Source organism: Primulina tabacum, chromosome 14 (genome assembly GCF_025594145.1).
Source record: "Primulina tabacum isolate GXHZ01 chromosome 14, ASM2559414v2, whole genome shotgun sequence".
Taxonomy (NCBI): domain Eukaryota; kingdom Viridiplantae; phylum Streptophyta; class Magnoliopsida; order Lamiales; family Gesneriaceae; genus Primulina; species Primulina tabacum.
Genome location: NC_134563.1, coordinates 7,121,184 through 7,141,851, shown reverse-complemented (window position 1 = coordinate 7,141,851; position 20,668 = coordinate 7,121,184). Strand labels below are relative to the sequence as shown.

The following is a 20,668-nucleotide window of genomic DNA, read 5'->3' as shown; positions in this document are numbered from 1 at the left end:
TAAAATAATATAAAAAGACTAAATTTAGCAATTTTATATTAAAGTTTGGGATTTTTCGGGATTAAAACACCGTTGAAACAATTAAGTAAAGATAATTGAAAAAGTCTAAGTTTTAAGCCAAATAAAATTACGAAAAAATTCTTGTAGGCTTAAATAATTATTTGGGACATGTTAGAGTCATGAAATCAAGAAAAATTCGAAATCGTAAAATGTCGAGTCTTGGGGTAAAACGGTCTTTTTACACCTAGAAATTAGTAAAGGTCATGGCAGTGCCCTAAATACTGTTTTTATGATATTATGATTATTTTTAAATTTTTATGAAATGTTCATGATTAAATTATGATTTTTAAATGTTTAAGGGATTTTATGATTTAAGGAAGACATTTAAAAGACATGTTGCATGCTAGGTTTCAAAAACAAAATGTTATGTTATGCATGATTTTTATAAAGTGATGAGAATGTAAATGTTGAAGGAATTGAAGTGATTGTGACTAATTCGTTAATGTTGGCGACATCGTGAGGGTTATGGTCCCAGTGGGAGCCCGACGATCGTGTTTCCATCATTGCGAATATGTGGTAACGGTTATGTGGTAACGGTTTTGTGGTAACAGAAGAACGGGAATATCGTGAGGGAAAAAGGCCCCAGAGGGAGCCAATTTATGGGAAAAGGCCCCAGAGGGAGCCCCGACGATCGTATTTCTATTGGAATAATGATAGGCCAGGGCCCAGTTGACCGGTGAGAGTGTTGCTGGTGTCCCCCGCCGCCCAGTACTGTGGTTATATGTAGATGGATCCATCGACCTTCATGTCATGATTAGGAAAGTCACAATTAACGATCTGAATTCAACAAATAAAAAAGAAAAAGAAAAGAAAAAATGTTTATGATCATGTTAAAAAGGTTTTATGTCATGTCATGTTGAGGAAAAAGGAAAAGGTTAAGGTTTATGTTATACATGTCATGAAAATGTTTATGCTTAAGGTTGATGCATCATTATGAAAATGTTTCTATTTAAAGTTCATGCATCATAAAATATTTACGAAAATGTTCATGTTTGAAGTTTATGCATCTTCATGAAAACGATATTTTAAATACAAATATTTTTCACTGTTATATGTTGACTGTATTACGTATTACTTGCTATAAAGATGATGGTGTCTTGAGTCTTTAGACTCACTAGGTGTGATGGATGCAGGTGAGTTTGAGGGAGGACTTGACGGGTGATTTGACTGGACTGAAGGCGCACACAACCCGAGGACCAGCGCTACTATTTCCGCATTATGTTTTATGATCACTTATTTAAGTTAAAGATTTTTAAGATTATTTATTTATGCATTTGAGAGATTTTTGAGAGGTTTAGTATGTGCTATTCTTTTCAAATTATTGCTTTTTAGGTTTGATAAACAGTAGACGATTTCAGTTTTATGACTATTTCACTTGATTTTTAAATACTAGTTGGGTGATGTTTTATTTTAAAAATGGAAAAATATTTTATAAAAGTATTTTCATGAGTTATATATTTCATGGTCGAAAATCGAGTGTTTATAAAAAAAAATTTCTAGTACTTTTAAAGCAATAAAATGGACAGGACGTTTCAGCTTTTCCTCGTCGAGAGCTTTCCAACGCATACTTTTAATAGTAAAAATTCCTCCTGGATCAAAAGTTATGGCCATTTGAAGTTTGCGCGAAAAACACCTCAACTTCCTCACAATTTGCAAGGCCTACTGCATGTGCTTGCTGGAATTCACTATCTACTGCAATTCTGATGCTACTGAAATAAGTCTGCTGCTTTTCCAGCACTGTCTGCTGCTTTCCAGTACTGTTAGAACCAGTATGCTGCATTCCGGGTTTATTGACCCAGTTTTCTACATACAAATCTACTGATTTTCATCTACTGGTTCTGGTTTCGGGCTACTGGTTTTGGGTCTACTGAATTATTATTTTTACATGCTGCTTATTTCAGACATGCTGCTGAAACACTCAGAGCTCTACTGTATTCTTATTTGTTTCTCTACTGATTTTCCTAACTGTACGTAGTTAGTCTATCATTTCAGTAGTCTATTCCAGTAGTTTATTACAGTAGTTTATCAGATCTTATTTTCAGAAGTCTATCAGAACTTATTATTTCTAGTTCCTTCTCCCCAGATTATGAAACTTGGTTTGCTCCGATACCACTTCAATGTCACGCCCCGGGACGGGGGTTGGTTGACACCGGTGTTGCTCTCAAATTTTCATTCGAAAACAACAAGCCTCAGAAGTACAAAATTCAGAAACTAGTCTTTTATTCATAATATTCATTGTCTAATACAATTCAAAGGACAAATGTTTTACAGCGAAAATATAAAATCAAACATAATACTGTCTTAACAGATGCAGCGGAATCTAATTACATAAATCAGAACTGAGAAAAATAACAATTTTCTTCACCAGCCCCAGAACTGATGTTGTTCTTCTGCTTCTAACAATTCTTCATCGCTCTTATCTGAGATAGATTTGGTGGGTAAGTGATATGATTGTCACTCAGTAAGCGGGGGCGGGAATAACTCCCAGTTTTCGAAATCATTTTCATCCCGAAACAGTAATACGAATCATATACCAAAATTCTTATTTTCATAACATAAATCAGTATTCAGTATTCAGTATTCAGTATTCAGAAATCAGTAATCAGTATTCAGTAATCAGAAGTCAGAAATTTAACAAGTAAGCACTGAGCACATTCGTGAATCTCATGGCTAAACTGATATCAGTCCCCTATATGTTCTCTCCTCTAAGGGGTGAGGCCAGTAATCAGTAATGTTTAGAATATATATTCCTACCATTAGTTCACTTAGGTTTCAGTGCTTCAAAAATCAGATATCAGAAATCAATCATACAGAAACTTTGCTTTAAAACATAAATCATCAAACTGGATTCAAGATATTTATACATAGCCCACTTACTGTATTTTTCTAGAAATTTCGGTTGCTGAATTCTGGAATCTGCTTGTCTCGCTACTGGTTTTTACAGCTCGAAAATACACTCTCTTATCTCAATTTTCAAGTGATAACTCAAGAATTGTGTAACAACAATTTCAGAGACTTGAGGGTGTTATTTACAGGCAAAATTCTGACTGTTAGCCTCCCTATTAATGACCATAATCTGTCATTAAGAGCCTTTATTCCATGTTAATGCTTCAGTTACAAGTCTAAGCTGACTCAGTAATTGTCTGCTGGAATCTCGTTCTTCTGCTGCTGGATTTTATCTGTTGTCTGCTGCTGGATTCTAATCTGCTGAAAAAGTACCAGCTTCTGAAATATTATCTTCTGCTGGAAATTTTGCATTGCTACTGAAATGCTGGAAATGCTGGAAATTCTGGTTCTCACACTTCTTGGCTAAGACAATCAAACTCGGATCACATAAACCTCCCACTCAAACTTATACTTGCACATATGAACTGCCTGCCACACGGAAATCAAATAACCACCACAATTCCGTCTGAAAACACAAATCAAACCCTCATGACTGCGTAGTTAGAGCTAAGAAAAATCAACAAAACCACTTCTCGACACAATCAAATCCCAAAAAACTTTCCCCAGAAATTCACTCAGATCCTTCACTCGCATCAGATCCACCATACATTACAACAACACAATCAGCATTATCACAAAACATAAAGCAACAAAAATATAAAATAGCCACAAAAAAACCTTAAAAAGTGATAATTCGGGCTTTCGCTCACCTGTAGCTCAAGTGCACAGATACAGAAGGAGAGCACACATAGATTAAGCAGTGGTTAATTCATCATTCACATTAAGAGAGCAAGAGAGATAGTTGCAGCTCTTTGACGCGTGAGTTCGCTGCATAACATGGGAAATTTACGGGAGTATATCGATTCGGCATTAACATTTGGAGAGAGAAGAGAGAGCTGCAGCTTTTTCTAGTGTAAATTCTCTATATTTGAGAAGAAACGACTCTTATTAACAGAAAATGGAATAATTGTTACTCCACCCTATACTTAATCGTATTTACACTTTTAGTCCTTTGTAATTTTCAAACTTTTTATAGTAATTTGATTGTTTTGCTTTTTCTAAAGTTGCACTCTTTTTTAGAAGTTTGAAGTCTCGTTCGGGTAAAATCTTGGAGAGAGTTGTTTTCCATGCCTCTTTTGACCAAGAGGATCCAAATAGTAATCCGTAGTAAGCTAGATTATTATTTTCGTCATAAGAAAATCGACTCTCAGTTCGGATAAACTTCATATACATAGAATATAATTGGATTACATTTTTTTTTCCCATCTTTCTTAGAATTATCTATGAACAAAAACCAGGTACGCGACATGAATCATCTCATGTTGTACTTTTATGAGATGATTTGATTTGGAACGAGGATTTGAACTTGAGTAAGGTTTTGAAAAATGACTATATTTGAAATCCATCGTTGCATTTATATAAGTTAATTGTGAGATAAACGTTAAGGTAAACGTGATGTAACGTACCGTACTTTTGCTATTCAAAATTTGCGGAAAATTTAAAATTTTCTTTAAATAAACGTGAACCTTCAAAATTCGATAAAAGAATTAAACTGTACGTCTCACAAGTTGTTGCAACCAAAGATTTGAAATTTAAAGTTTGACAAAAGTATTGAAGGTTTTCATAAAACTTAAAACATGGCGGTCCTCGGGTTTAGCCTCTCGCTCAGTCCAAGCCTGCTCCTCGGTCCCCACCTTCAGTCTCCTCATAAACATCCTCACCTGCATCGATCAAATCTAGTGAGTCTAAAGATTCAACACGTATAAACTGGAAGTAACAAGTAGTACATTATAAAATCGCATACAACTTTAAAATAGAACATACATACTTAAAACCTGAACTTACGTACATACATACTTAGACGTGCCATCAACATAAACTTTTCTTAAACATGCTTGCATACTTAAACATACTAGAACATACATAACTTCATCATTTTGCGTAGAGGCATGTTTCAAAGCAAGTGACCCATAACATAATCGCCTGATCAGACTAAACCACAGTACTGGGATGATAGGGACGTATCCAGTGCCACATACATGAGATCCCCGTTCATAATTTAACGGGCGGATTGGTCCCCGTTCATAATTTAACGTTTTCCAATCCTGATCTAAACACGTTCATAATTTAACGGGCGGATTGGTCCCCGTTCATAATTTAACGCTTTCCAATACTAAACATAATTTGGTCACAAGACATTTAGCATACCTCAAAAACTTAAAATATTTTCTTGCACGTCAAACATACTTACTTGGCGTTGAGGGATTCGTTGGACTTCGGTTGGGGCCATTGCTGCATATACTAACATGAATTTTAGACACTTAACTTGCATAACTTAGACGTAGGTATACGTGCTCACCACCGAATTCAATAAATAACTTATGACATTCTAGTTCCCTCGGGACTTGACATCTTTTAATCATCGTACTAACCCAAGACATGAAACTCCAAGACACAATAAAATTTCCCAAATTTATGAAGTACACGGACCCCGTGCATGGGTCCGTGTATGGGTCCGTGTAGATGCGCAAAAGGAATACTCGGGAAGAAGAAGGGACACGGACCCCTTGCCCAAGTCCGGCTCCGAGTCCGTGTAGACTCGGTAAAATTTGTCGTGCAGAAGGGGAAGGGCACGGACCCCGTGCATGGGTCCGTGTAGGGGTCCTTGTAGGCTCGGTAAAAATACACTTCGAAGGATATAAAGGCACGGGCCCCGTGTAAGGGTCCGTAAGAGGGTCCGTGTACCTGCGCAAATCGAAAACTCACGAAAATTTAATACATACGATGCTTATCATTCTAGACTCGTTTGTACGGACCATGAACCGACACCCCGAGACCCATCCTAGCATGCCATGACATCGAACCAAATTCGTACAAGCACCCAAAGCAACGACGTCCACCCTACGACACATACAATTAAAAAACGTGGCAATTGACACCAAATCGATTCCTACGACTTCTAGTGTATTCGAGTGCCTATCGACACTAAACGACATATCAAATAACAACTCAACATCATACTAAGCATACCTAGATGCAGCAACGATCACCCGTCGATTCCCAACGAATCCTGCAACAATAAAATCTCGAGAACACATCAATACATAATTTTCTGAAAAACGAAGTTTGAGCAGTCCTTCGAAAAACGTCATAACTCACTCAAATTTTATCCAAATATTTCGAATTTACTGTCAAATCGAAGGTATCGAAAAGTTCTACAATTTTTATATTGAAAGTTTTCTCAGAATCACGACCGAAAAATCGCAGTATTTAAAAATACAGAAAAAACGAAAATCTTAGATCTAAAAATGGTTTCAAAAGTGATATAGACATAATTGCTCAAACTTCTACACATCACACATGTATTTTTACGCATAAATAACAACACAACGCATAATATGACGAGATCGATGCAGCAATAACAGAATATACGTGCCTTTGATATTAAAATTACCGAACCGACGATATCGAAGCGGAGACGTAGTGAGGGTTGATCCGGGACGAACGTGGCGCTAAAATCCTTGAAGGGAACCAACGAAAAGGTGCTCGAAATTGAAGGGGATAGGGGCGGCTACTCTGAAATTTAGAACCCTAGGTTTCTGCTCTCAAAAATAATAATGAAAGTGCAAGGAAGATGGGGTGTGTGTATAGGCGTGAATAAGTGTGTGTAAAAGTGTGTGTGTGTGCGTGAGTGGTGTAGTTAAATTAGGGAAATTATTGCTTAATTAAATAATTACAACTAATTAAAATACTAACGCTCTTCAAACTTTAATAAAATCCCTCAATTTAAAATAATTCGCACAAGTGTTAAATATTTAAAAGTTACCATCGTAAAAATCACCTAATCAATATATTAGGATTTTAAAATACTAAAACTTTATAATTCATTTAAAATGTCTCATCCTCAACTTAAAATAAAATACCACATTTTAAATTTCCAAATCGTCACCGGTCTTTTCCTCGATCCCGCCTCGAATAATCGCCTGAAACATGAAACTTGAAAAACATTTTAACGTGCATCACATAAACATTAAAATAATGCAATTTAATTAAATCATGCATCACTAACTTCACTTTAAACTTAAATAAAGTATTTAACAATTTAAATAATGCATAGGTTATATGTATACTGAATTTGGGCAGTACAGGTGACCCCAAATGTTTTGTAATAATTTCGATTTTCCCATCATTGTATAGCTATCAATAATCAAGGAACTTCTTGACCATTTAATGTGAAAGACAATTTTTTTTTTATTTTTCTTTTCATTATGTGTTTTTTAATGTCAATTTTTTTACACACGATCCTTTTTTGTTTTGATTTATTTATACTTTCTTAAAATATTGGCTAAAGTACATACGTTATATGTGCAAAAATTAACAATAAATTTGAGGCGTAGAGATTTCAGCCAATGATTACTTTTGCAGGCTATTCGAATTAGAGTAAGTCTCTTGTGAGATGGTCTCACGAATCTTTATATGTGAGACGGGTCAACCCTAGCGATATTCACAATAAAAAATAATATTCTTAGCATAAAAAATAATACTTTTTCATGGATGACTCAAATAAGATATACGTCTCACAAAATACGACCCGTGAGACCGTCTCACACAATTTTTTGCCTTCGAACTATTGTTTGGATAGTAAGGTTCGAGAATGAGTGCCCGAAAGCATGAAAATTAATATTGAATATGAATCAATATTTATCGAGTCAGCTCGAAATGTTCATGAATTGTCTCTATTCGTTTACAGCTTTAGTTGGTTAGGTCAGCAAACTCATAAAATGCCTCGATGAGAATTTAAATTTTCTCTCAAATAATAAATATAAATAACTTTTAAATTAAATCAATATATTAATATCATTTCCCAATATAAATAAAATACATATTATATTATAAATTGTTGAAGATAAAATTTGGAATAAACTTCAACCAACATGAGATATACGAAGTGTTTATCACGAAAATTTTGGTTGTGCTAGATATAAAATCGTGTCAAATATAAAATCCGACTTCTAAAAAAACAAGTGATGTGATTTTTGAATCAGTATTTAGTTTTAAGTACATTGATAAGCCACAAAAACTAAGAATTTTTTAACTTAAGAAATTGAACAAAAACATTCATGAACAACAACTAAATCAATTGTGATATTATGAATTGAGATCACAATCTTTTACAACTAGAATTTAAAATAAAAAGGTGAAGGAATATGCTAAAAAATAAATGAATTAATATCATAAAACTTGAAATAACCGAACTAAAATTAACCGGAATTGATGAAATTTGCATAGAGCATTTTGTTTGAGTTGCCAATTGATGAGTTGTGCAAGTCTATTTTTGATGATTTTTGTCTACTTTTGTTCATTTTTTCCGACCGATCTAACCCATCTTCCATTTTCATTGGTCGTGACCAAGCTTTTAACGACCAATTCTTCCGACTTAATGGATTTAACCCAGTGAGCTGGAAATATTTCATTTTTATTGGGCTTCCACTTCATATATTTCTTTGGACCATCAAATTTATTTTATTTATTTTTCATAGCCAACACAAAGAAAGTTATACCTGATTAAGTTTACAATATGATGGTCTATACAAAATAAGATATTCTTCTCTCTTTAGTCATTGTACACCTAATGCAATAGACTCCCGAAATTGTGGGATGTGGTAATATTATAAAATATACCTGAAAGTGAAATATGAATTTTCAGAAGTTTAATTTGTAAAAGTTCAGAATTATTTATGGTGCAAGACGATCAACTTCCTTAACCCTGGTATTGAGTCATAACAAGTTTTAATCCCTCTGAATTTCCAAAATTGGAAGCTCTAATTCTCACATCTCCCATTAACTATCGTACTTCGATTTCTACCCGAATTAGCCTCCGAAACTCAAAGTAGTAGAATTTCGGGACGATACAACACAAATTCCTTTTTTTTTTTAACATGATATGACCAATTCTCAATTGGAAAATGAGTTGTGAAAACTTGGCGTGTGCCATGACGTATAAGTGCTAAGTTTGACCATTTTTAATATTCACAGTAGATCTTATGTTTTATAGATTGTCCCGTGTACGTGCAAGTGCTAAGTTTGACCTATGATTCCATTATTATTCGTATGTTCAACTTAGATGAAAAACAGGAGAGATGCGATCACAATGACTTAGGATCGGGCAAAAAAATGCATCCAACACCCATAAAATACTGCAAAATCTAATATAGTGTGCCATAGTTGAACCGTCACAACTTCGAGTTTGGCCGTAAAATACGACACTGTTTCCCTTCATATGCAGGAGTCAAAATATGGTTGCTCGTGTGACTTTATGAATATTGCGACAGCTCTATCTACAAGTAATTTAATATCTTATTCACAAATGCCTTTGAGTATAAGGCCCGAGATTCGACGACTGACTTAACTGTACCAAGACATGTCTTTTCAGCATGCTTATGCCCTTACTCACACGTACCCTATGAAATTTCTCAGGGGATCACTCATCCCAAAATTGTCCCAATCAAGCACGCTTAACTTTGGAGTTCTTATGTGATGAGCTGCCGAAAAGAAAATGCACCTTCTTGATATGAGTAGTACCAATCAAATTTTTTAAGCCCTCCTCAACTGCACAGTCTCATACCTGAACAGTTTTGGAATCTCTCTCATTCCAGTGTGAGATCGGTTTATTCATGTTCCCTTCACCTAGAAACCTACCAGAAGCCGCTTATTATCCGTGCAACCTCATGACACCGACGATCACCTTCCGCCCTTTTCGGCCCCGGGCCTCACATTGAGTTCACATAAAAACATTACCATGGAAAACGATATGACTTGGAGGTTCAAAAGCAGATCTAAAAAGTTTGATGTTGAGGTTGATTATTAGTATTTTTAAGTAACAAAAAGTACGCTGGAAACAGAAAATAAAACTAGATTTGACATATATACTTTAATGCCTCGGATCCCTTCCACGAAAAAATCAAATTCAAGATGACTCTAATTACAAAGAAAAGTGTCCCTTTATGCTTCTCCGTCTCTCAATCTTTATTTATTTATTAATTTTTTCTATAATGTTTTGATTTTTTACTGGGGTGGTAATACAGTTAGCACAAAAAATTACATATTCTTGTTGTAGTCATTACTAACTCGACATATTCTTACACGAATGTTCATTAATTTCGAAATCCTGAATAGCGTTTTTGTATTGTTATCTTGTTCGTCATCTCTAGAAGCATAGAGACTATACAACGTAGTCGTTTTGTATGAAAGTTATTTACATATTGTCGACTGTCGAGTAATTGAACGGAGCTGAATCGTCACCATCCTCGTGGTTGGAGTGTCGTGCCGAACTCAAATTCCACGCCTTTTTTCCGTTGAATTCAAACGAACCGGGGAAAGTATACAGAAAACAGCTCGTTCTTGAAAATCCACACTTTTCCAAACCCAGAAAACAGACGGAATACCAAGAAAGACTGGAGTGGGAGAGTTAGAGTTGAAAAGAGGACACTTTTCAGTTATTGGGAGAACCCAAGTACTCGCTTTCGGATTCAGGATTAGTTTATGACAGATGAAAGCATGTGTTTGTAAAATAGTTGAGAGACTCGAGACGAGGATTCGGCACACTGAACCAACTAAAACCTAAAGGTTCTTTACTTTGCACCCAAGAAATGAAAACCATGATTGAATATATAACAAGACTTGAGGGAGCATTGGTTCAAAACAATACCTGCAGTATTCAAACGTGTTCCCTCCTTATAATATAGAAATATAGATACTTGTCTGAAATTAATGTCAAGTTATGCGGTTAATTGATAAATTTTGAAAAATACTTCTAAAAAAATAATTGAGCTGATATAAAAATAAGAAATGAAAATTTTAGTTTCTAATTTTTTTTACCTAATAATGGATATATCAACTAGTCATGACTGATGAGATTAAAAAATTGAAGATAGTAGCAAAGGCGGTGTATGGAACTATGGATTGAGTAAATGGGGAAAATATAAAGAAACTTTTGTAATATTTGGCTTTGGCCACCTAGATAATTTTCAAGTATTTATTTCTAAACTTGAATTTTAACCATATACCATTAATTCATAAGCAAACTACAAACACCATAGCAAAAATGAGTCCATCTCACAACTAACATTAATGCTTATTGAAGTGGATCGATTTTAGTTTATATCGGGAAAAAAAGAACTTGGAAGAAAACCCGGTTCTTTATGAATTATTTAGTTTTTCTTAAAAAAATTTACTGATGAGTTATTTAGTTTAGGTTCTCTATAAATTGATGGCAAAAACTTGTGTGAGACGGTCTTACGGGTCGTATTTTGTGAGACGGATCTCTTATTTGGATCATCCATGAAAATTATTACTTTTTATTGTGAATATCGGTAAGTTGACCCGTCTTACAGATAAAGATTTTTGAGACCGTCTCACAAGAGACCTTGATGCTAAGAGTATTATTTTTTATCCTGAATATCGGTAGGGTTGACCTGTTTCACAGATAAAGATTCGTGAGACTGTCTTACAAGAGACCTATTCTAAATTGATAATCAATTTATACATAATCAAATCAAAATAAGAAGAACTAAATTGATTCGGTCATTTATGTCAGTTTATGAAGTAAATTGTTTGTTCCCCTATTCTTCATACATTTTTATATATAGATTAAAATCATAATCCTATTATCAAAATTTGATAATAAATTACCCAAAAAACACAAAGAAAACACAATATCTTTATTGTTTTTTCTCAATGTGAGAGTTACGTCTATTAGTCACCACCCTTAAATTCCACTACGATAAAATTGGATATTACAAAAGAAAATTTGAACACATTCTCACGTGTGTGTATATATAATATTAAGGTCATCTCAATCGTGGTGATGTTGCCTAAGAAAAACCAGTACCTTAATAAAAACCTAATATTAAGGAAAACATGTACCTCAAGGAAAACTAGAATCTTAGGGAAAACAAAACCACTTGCTAAGAAAAAACTCGAGTAGACCGTCAATATCATACTTTAAGCAAATATAGATTACAACGGTTTATAATCAGAAGCTGTATGATTCGTGCTGGTATTTATAATAAGAGGTCAGACTAAAATCAAATCATATAATCCTTAATAAATGACTTGTGATATATTTTTTGTGTGTACTTTTCATCGGTGAATGTCCATATTTAATACGACTGTTCTGAAAAACCGTAAATTTCATTTAATGACATTAAGTGAACCATACAAGATTATTTATTACTCTATTTAACAAAGTTTATTCTTAGATGCAGGTAATCTTACCGGGAAAAAGTCCTTCTTTCTTGGACGTTAAATATCAACTTTATAAAATTCTCTCGAAGATTATTCACAAAAAATCTCTCCAACTCTTGAACTCTGAATTTACAATGAATAATCGTTAAAAAACACAAGCTTTTCAAAGCCCCGGAAAATCAATGCACGCTTTAAAGACTTATGAGATTCAAAATATCATTTGTCTTATATTTATTCATACGCATTTATTGTTTTAACTACTGTAAAGTGTGAAGTATTTGTAATCTGATGAAAGATTCTTTCCCATAATTAAATTTATTAAGTGTTGTGTTGTATACTAGGAGTATCAATAGACAAAGGTAAGACTTTTTGAATTGGGTTTGTACAAGTATGTATCAATCAAAGTCTTTTAGTGATATTTTTTGGAAAAAGAAGAATGAGAGAAATAGAAGAGTTTTGTCCTTAGAACTTCTAGAAACAAGTTTTGTGTCTTACTGTCTTCAACTTCTTTTAGTTTCATTAAAGTGTTGCGGTCTGTTTCCTCACTCATCAAAGTAGTATGATGCACTTTCAAAGAATGAGATCAGCTTTTGAATTCTTAAAAATTTCAGAAGAACACTTTTTAGAAGCAGAAGAATTTGAAGTTTGAAGTGTTTTTGCAACCTCCTTCTAAACATTTCATCGATCCTAACAATCTTAATCACCGGTCACCATCTAACGACCACCCAATGTTAGTAAAATCAGGCAACCAAATCTCAAAACTATATTTATATAAATTAAAGAAAAAATTACGATTTTCGCTTTTTGTACGTTTGATACTTTGCAAGTTTGGTCCTCTATTTTATCAAATTGAGTCTTGAGTCCTATATCTTTAGATTCTTATAATTTTAGTTATTTTATAGAGAATATTAATAAAATACTACACATATGATCAACCTAAATAAATCTGACGATAAAGGTGTGAAAAAAAAAAACAAATATATAATTGTAATTTTTTCCTAAACTAGACAATTTTCTGAAAGGAATGTTGATCATAAACGTACATGAAATAAATATATTGTGTGTATCAGAGTTTTAGTATTGTGACACAGTGTTGTCAACACAAGTGCACAATATGCAGCGGAAGTTAATTATAAACACACTCATATAATTTTAATAAATAAAGGGCAGTTTAAATTATGTACAAGTATAAATACTTGTACAATGCCTAATGACAAAAATTCACTAGAAAATTATATAAATCGTTTATATAAAACAATACTACTAAAAATAACAAAACCAAATTCCTTGACACTCTAAGGAATTAAAATGCATCAAAATATCCCAAACTAAAAGCTAGATGCGTAAACCGAAGTTTGCTTAAAACAAATAAAAGAAGTACTATTCGATCAACACTCTGTATCAGTGTTGTTCTTCAACTAGTGTCTCCAAAACCAATCAGCAACACAGTAATTATGTGAATCAGTCACACAAAGTTTTCAACATGAAATTATCTTCGAATCTGAACGTCGGGTATGTTCAGGGAAAAACTTCAGCAGCTGCGTAAATATTCCTCTAGGTTCTTCTCTCAATATTTCGTATATATAGATCTTCATATTTTGACCTAATTATTTCTCCATAAAACAAATCCTACAAACATGAAAAAAAAGTTTATTAGGAATAAGACTATATTCAAATTTAAGATATTATATCTTAATGATAAATACCAAAAACAAATCACGTAGGATTAGGGAAGGCAATTTTCCCCGCGGGTTCGGGTCACCGCGGGGAAAACCCGAAACGGGACGGTTTCGGGGGAGAGCTATCGGTTTCGGTTTCAGTTTCGGGGATTTTTAAAATCCCCGCAATGATTCGGGGGCGGGTATGGGGATGGTAATCCCCGCAATGATTCGGGGGCGGGTATGGGGATGATATCCCCATCCCCGAACCCGCCCCGATAATAATAATAATAACAAAAATAAAAATATACAAAATAAAAAAATATCTAACATAACCCCTCAATTCTCATTCTCCCATTGAACTATGGTTTTTTTTTTTTTTTTTTTGAGAATATTGAACTATGGATTATTAATGTTATGTAAGTTTTATGTATGTCGTTGAGTTTTTGTATCAATACTTTTTAAGTCAAATTAAAATATTTTTGTGTCAATTCAATAAAAACTTAAAGTTTCATAATTAAAAAAAAATTCAAGCGGGGACGGGGATGGGGTCGGGGATGGGGATTCCCCGATTTGGTAGAATCGGGGATGGGGCCGGGGATGGGGCGGAGATATAAATCGGGGGCGGGGATGGCGATGGCAAACCCGCCCCCGCCCCGGCCCATTGCCATCCTTACGTAGGATAGATACCAATATTAAATTATATAGGAATAAGTCTCATTATTCGATCAAGTCAAATTAGTCTAGAAATGCAAAACCCTTATTTGTAGATTTAGATAAAATACAAAAATTAATTAAGAATATTTTAAACCGTACAATAACCAAAGTATCACGTTTCGATTTCTCTACTCATCAATGATAAATCGATTTAGATAAAATACAAAGATTAATTAATAATATTTCAAACTGTACAACAATCAAATATCAAGTTTCGATTTATCAACCCATCAATGATAATTATTGCATCTTAACTCATCTTGGTTTACATGATATAGCTCATAATAATTTATTTCAAATTAATAAGTGATGAAGACGGAAATCTGACTTGGACTGTGCAGAAATAATAGAAAAATGTTTTGATTGTATATGAATCACGCGACGATTTTATATCCATAGTCTAGCTAGTTAATTGTAGGATGGGATCGAGACTTTCATGATTTATCACAATCATCTCCGTTTCTAGCTAGCCCATGCCTTCCCATCCAAATCATTCTGATATATCACAATCATCTCTGTTTGTTTAAATCTTCGAATTTAAGATGTCATCATAATTGGATGGCTTATACTTTCGCATAGATTCTTGAAACTCAATCTTGCCAACTTCTTTCAATATGTGTGAAATTACCCCTTCTTTCACTTTTGGAAAATCTCATTATGTTTGATACAAATACCTTGCTTTTCTGATAATGAAACTTTGATCCCTTTTTCATTCGATATGTATTGGAAATGGCCACCTCTTGTACTCGTGCTCAAGCCGTCCTTCGCATGCGTCAATTTACTATTGAAAACCAAGTATGAGAAATTGAAACCCTAAAAGCTCAACTCGCTAGAGGAAAACAAGATAAACAAGAACTCTTGGAGATTAGGAACATGCTTCAAATTGATGTACAATGTCTCACCCATCATCTTAATCGAGCAGAGCCAGACATATCTCATGTGGTACGACTAGTTTCCCCTAACCGAAAGTTGATAGTAAGGATTGAAACTGAGAATGATCTTGCTAACCACTCTCGTCATCAACAAGAATACCTTGCTAGCAAAAAAGAACATTATATCACCAAGCTTCATGGCGCTATGGATAGACTGCAAGAACAAAATAACCATATGTACCTTGTCGTGGCAAACGTGAAAGAAGAAGAAGAAGTACCTATGGATGTAATGGAAAAAGAGCAGTGATGATGTAGAGATGATAAGATATGCTAGATTGGTATTATAGTTATATGATACGAAAAGAAAGAAATGTAACATTTTTTTGGGAATGTACAAAGATAAGTTGAATTATACTGGGAATGTACCTATCATATATAAGTTGACTCATATTTTGGAGAATACACCTATCTGATATAAGTTGACTTACATTTTTGGGAATTTACCTATCGAAGATAAGCTTCTGACTTAAGATGAAATGTTTGACTCGGGGATAATAAATTATTTATGAAAATATGAGATAAGAATTATATAAGCTTTGATATTCAGTTGCAGAAGTTGATTTTTGCGTAAAAAATTAACGGTATGTACATTAAATTTGGGATACTAAGTGCTAGATTTAAATATATAAGATTTTGTAATATCTTATGAACGTAAGAAATAATATCTAGTGAGAAATTTATATTATTTTTAGGTCATTTTCTTATGAAAATAAAGTAAGATATTGATTGGCATCGAGGAAGTGTAGCATACATAATAAGTTTTGACACTTCTTATAGTAAAAAAAAAAGAGATTTAAGGAAAAAGACATCCGATGAAACTTGTTTGTGTTAAAGCATGCTAGGCTCATAGTCTTGATTAAGGAAATATTTAGTAAAAGAAGAATTATTTGAGGAATTAGTTTCTTCCGTATAAGGTTGAAAGAAATTTTAACTAGGTTATAATTATTGAGACTTGAGTCAATAAGCTGATAAATAGTTATGTTCTAAGATTCTATATTGGTTTTAAGTTTTGAGATAGTAATCGTGATAATTTTAAGACAGAATAAAATAAGTATGGATACGCATATATTCAGTGCCGAGTTTATTCAGTGTACTATGGGAATTGATTGATTGAAAAAGAATCATGCAATGGTAGATTGTTGGGGTAAGAATGTCAAACTCCAATCCAAGATTAAATCGTATTTCATGTCAAGGATAAGGAACAAAAATCCTTCCTTTCTGCTTCTCAGACCTAGAAAGCCATGGATTATGGCAAAGAAGTCTGACTAGCAATGATCATCGAGGTAAATGACGAAGTTACTCTGAAGATAGAGGATATTCGAGTTATTCAGGAATTTCCGGACGTCTTCCCTGAAGAATTGCCTATCACGATTCCTGACCGTGAAGTGAAGTTTGAGACAACTTGATCCTGGGCTACACCAATTTCAAAAGCACCATACAGAATGGTCCCAGCATAGTTAAAGGAACTAAAGGATCAACTCCAAGAGTTGTTGGATAAAAAGCAGATCCGACCCAGTTCATCTCCGTGGGGAGCCCCTGTACTATTTATGAAAAAGAATGACGGGAGTATGAGATTATGTATCGACTACAGAAAGTTGAACAAGATTACAAATAAGAATAAATACATTCTCCTGAGGATAGATGACATTTTCGACCAATTGAAAGGAGCCAAGGTCTTTTCAAAACTCGATCTAAGGTCAGGATACAATCAACTGAAGGTCAAAGCAGAAGATATTCCTAAAACAGCCTTCAGGACGAGATACGGCCATTACGAGTTTAATATAATATCGTTTGGTCTTACCAATGCTCCAGCAGCATTCATGGACCTCATGAATAGAGTCTTCAAACCATAACTCGATAGGTTCATGCTCGTATTCATAGACGACATCCTGGTGTACTCGCCAAGTAAGGAGGATCATGATAAACATCTTCGTCTCACCCTATAGATACTCAGAGAAAAAGAACTGTATGAAAAATTTTAAAAAAATGAATTTTGACTAACAAGTATCGCCTTCTTGGGACACATAATCTCTGATATATGTGTCTCAGTGGACCCCAAGAAAGTAGAGGCAATTGTGGACTGGCCTCGACCAAAATCAGTAACTGAGTTTCGAAGATTTTTGGGTTTAGCCAGATATTATAGGAAATTCGTTGAAGGATTTTCTTCAATAGCCATACCCCTCACCAAACTCATATAGAAAAACTCTAGATTCATTTGGAGCGAAGAATGGGAGAAAAGTTTTCAGATTCTTAAAAAGAAAACTTGCATCTACACCAGTGCTAGTACTTTCCGAAGATGGCAAGAACTTCACCATATATAGTGATGCATCAAAGGGAGGATTAAGGTGTGTACTTATAAAGGAAGGTCGGGTAATTGCCTACGCATCAAGGCAATTAAAACCATTATGAGAAAAATTACCCAACTCATGATCTTGAGTTAGCAACCATCGTATTTACACTAAAAATATGGAGATATTATCTATATGGTGCTAAATGCGAGATATTCACCAATCATCAAAGCCTCAAATACTTATTCACTCAAAAGAAATTAAACATGAGGCAGAGACGATTGATTGAACTCTTGAAGGATTATGATATAACAATCAACTACCATCCGGGTAAAGCCAACAAGGTAGCAAATGCCTTGAGCCGAAGAGACGTAGGAAAAGTAAATTTATCGGCTCTTTCAGCCCAACCATGCCTTCAAGAAACCATCAAGTTGAAGCAAAATCACGATCCTTCCATAGCAAAAAAAATTAAGGAGCAACTTCAAGAAGGAAAAGCTCAAGAATTCCAAACTGATGAGAAAGGCGTCCTGTGGATGAAGGGACGTTTGTGTGTACCAGACCTCGAGAGATAAGACGAGAAGTAATGTCTGAGGTACACAAGGCAAAGTTCTCAATTCACCCTGGGAGTACCAAAATGTATCGAGACTTGAAACAAAATTACTGGTGGAATGGAATGAAGAAGGACGTAGCTGACTTTGTAACTAAATGCCAAATTTGTCAACAAGTCAAAGCCGAACATCAACGACCCAGAGGACTCTTACAACCGCTAAAGATCCCAACATGGAAGTGAGAGCACATTTTCATGGACTTTGTGGTAGGATTACCAAAGTCAAGACAAAACCATGATGGGATCTGGGTTATCATCGATCGACTGACCAAATCGGCACACTTTTTACCTATGCGAATGAAATATAACCTAGATAAATTAGCCACCTTATACATGGACAACATAGTAAGTAACGGAGTTCCAGCAAGTCTACTATCTGATAAGGATCCAAGGTTTGTGTCCCGATTCTGGAAAAGTTTCCAAAAAGCCATGGTTGGACCCGAACTGATCCAAGAAACAGTGGATAAAGTTGCTATGATCAAAGAGAGACTGAAAACTGCACAGGATCGATAGAAAAGCTGGGCTGACCTGAAAAGAAGGCCCGTGAAATTAGAATTGGGAGAAAAAGCATATGTGAAAGTGTCACCCATGAAAGGTGTAATCCGATTCAATAAGGCTGGAAAACTGAATCCCAAATATGTTGGACCTTTTGAAATTCTTGAGAAAGTGGGAAAACATGCTTACAGATTAGCACTTCCACCTGATATGTCAAGAATCCACGATGTTTTCCATGTTTCGCAGCTAAGGAAATATATTTTCGATCCAATTCATATTCTGGAGACTGGACCACTTCTGGTTGAGGGCAATCTAAATGAAGAACTGAAGTACGAGTAAGTTCCAATCCGAATTGTGGATAACAAAGATCAAGTACTGAGGCGACGAACAATTCCGTATGTCAAAATACAGTGGTCCAATCACACAGAAAAAGAAGCCACTTGGGAGTTGGAAGAAAAGATACGAAAACAATATCATTATCTCTTTGAAGATCGTGTATAGCCAAGTTTTGAAGACGAAACTCCTCATAAGGTGGGAAGGATGTGAAGACCCAAAGAAATAGCTACACAAAGCCATGAATTAAAACCCATTCAAACAATACAACCTTTGGCATAGAGGGGGAAGACCTAAAGTCCCCATTCAAACCATGCAACCTTTGGCATGGAGAGGGAAGAACTAAAGTCACATTGCATGAATTAAAACTCATTCAAACCATGCAACCTTTGGCATGGAGGGGGAAGGCCTAAAGTCATATTGGTGCATATAAATAGTGGCAAAAGGAATGAATGAAAATCACACCAAAACAACATCAAAAGTTCTCTCCAAAAGTTACAATTTTCGAGTACCAAATATTCTGCACAATTTCAGAAGGTTTTGCTCATAGTTTTTCACGTCCAAATCCGATCTCCACTGTTCAGAATACACCTACACGTGTTTTGAGCAACATATCAAAAATTCATATCGATCCAACTGTTCAATTAGGCGCAAACATTTTTGCAAAGTGATTGGTCGGTGTCAAACTACAACTAGTTCATTCCAAGATTTTGGAACAATCTTTCAAGTAAGTGAGTTTTTGATATACACTTACGTAAACTTGCATTTTATAAGTGTACTATTTGATATATATATCGATATACTTATTTTTCGTAAGTATATCCATAATTGCTTAAAAATACATCATGTATGTTTCTTGAAATTCGATCGGCATGATATATTCGTTCCTATTGTTATGAAAATTGTAATATCCAAGCTTGGTGAACGGTACGGTTTAAGATTTCTTATGTTTATGAACTATTTGGTTAAGTTTAAGTATAGTTTAGATGTTAAGAATTTGGATTTATGATTTGTAGTATTGTTGATTATAGATGGTGCGTAGTCATAGTGTAGCGTCGTTGCGGTTTAATTCATGGTAATTTGTATGTTGAGCCAATTGGTATGAGGCCAGTTGGAAGTGGTTAGATAAGACATAGAGGTGCAACTTTCATGTTGAGAGTGGTGACGAATTATGAGGAGAAGCGACGTTGCGATTCGATTTTTGTTGCATAGAGTTTATTGTTGGCTACAGAGGAGAGTGCACCCGCACTGGAAAAGGCACCGCACCCGCGGTGATTGAGCAGAGGCGATACCGCACCCGCGGTTGGAGAAGTACCGCACCCGCTGTCGACTGTTTCGGATTTTTGAATGTTTTCCAGTACACGCAGCGCACCCGCGGTCCAAGGC

The 20,668-nt window shown here is 34.8% G+C and overlaps 1 protein-coding gene across 1 annotated transcript; it reads left to right on the top strand.

Moving 5' to 3' along the window:
- The first annotated feature begins 18,113 nt into the window (after positions 1–18,113).
- LOC142523736 (uncharacterized) lies at positions 18,114–19,288 on the top strand. The gene is made up of 3 exons (XM_075627468.1): positions 18,114–18,390; positions 18,666–18,846; positions 19,141–19,288. Exons 1-3 carry the CDS (start codon positions 18,114–18,116, stop codon positions 19,286–19,288), a joined length of 606 nt encoding a protein of 201 aa, XP_075483583.1.
- The last annotated feature ends 1,380 nt before the right edge of the window (positions 19,289–20,668 follow it).

Bases quoted from the DNA above. Each gene is read 5' to 3' on its own strand.
- LOC142523736 (XM_075627468.1), top strand. From the start codon at position 18,114: ATGAGGCAGAGACGATTGATTGAACTCTTGAAGGATTATGATATAACA. The intron at 18,391-18,665 runs GTTTGTGTGTAC...ACTTTGTGGTAG, and splicing joins CGTCCTGTGGATGAAGGGAC to GATTACCAAAGTCAAGACAA. The intron at 18,847-19,140 runs GTTTGTGTCCCG...ACATGCTTACAG, and splicing joins CTATCTGATAAGGATCCAAG to ATTAGCACTTCCACCTGATA.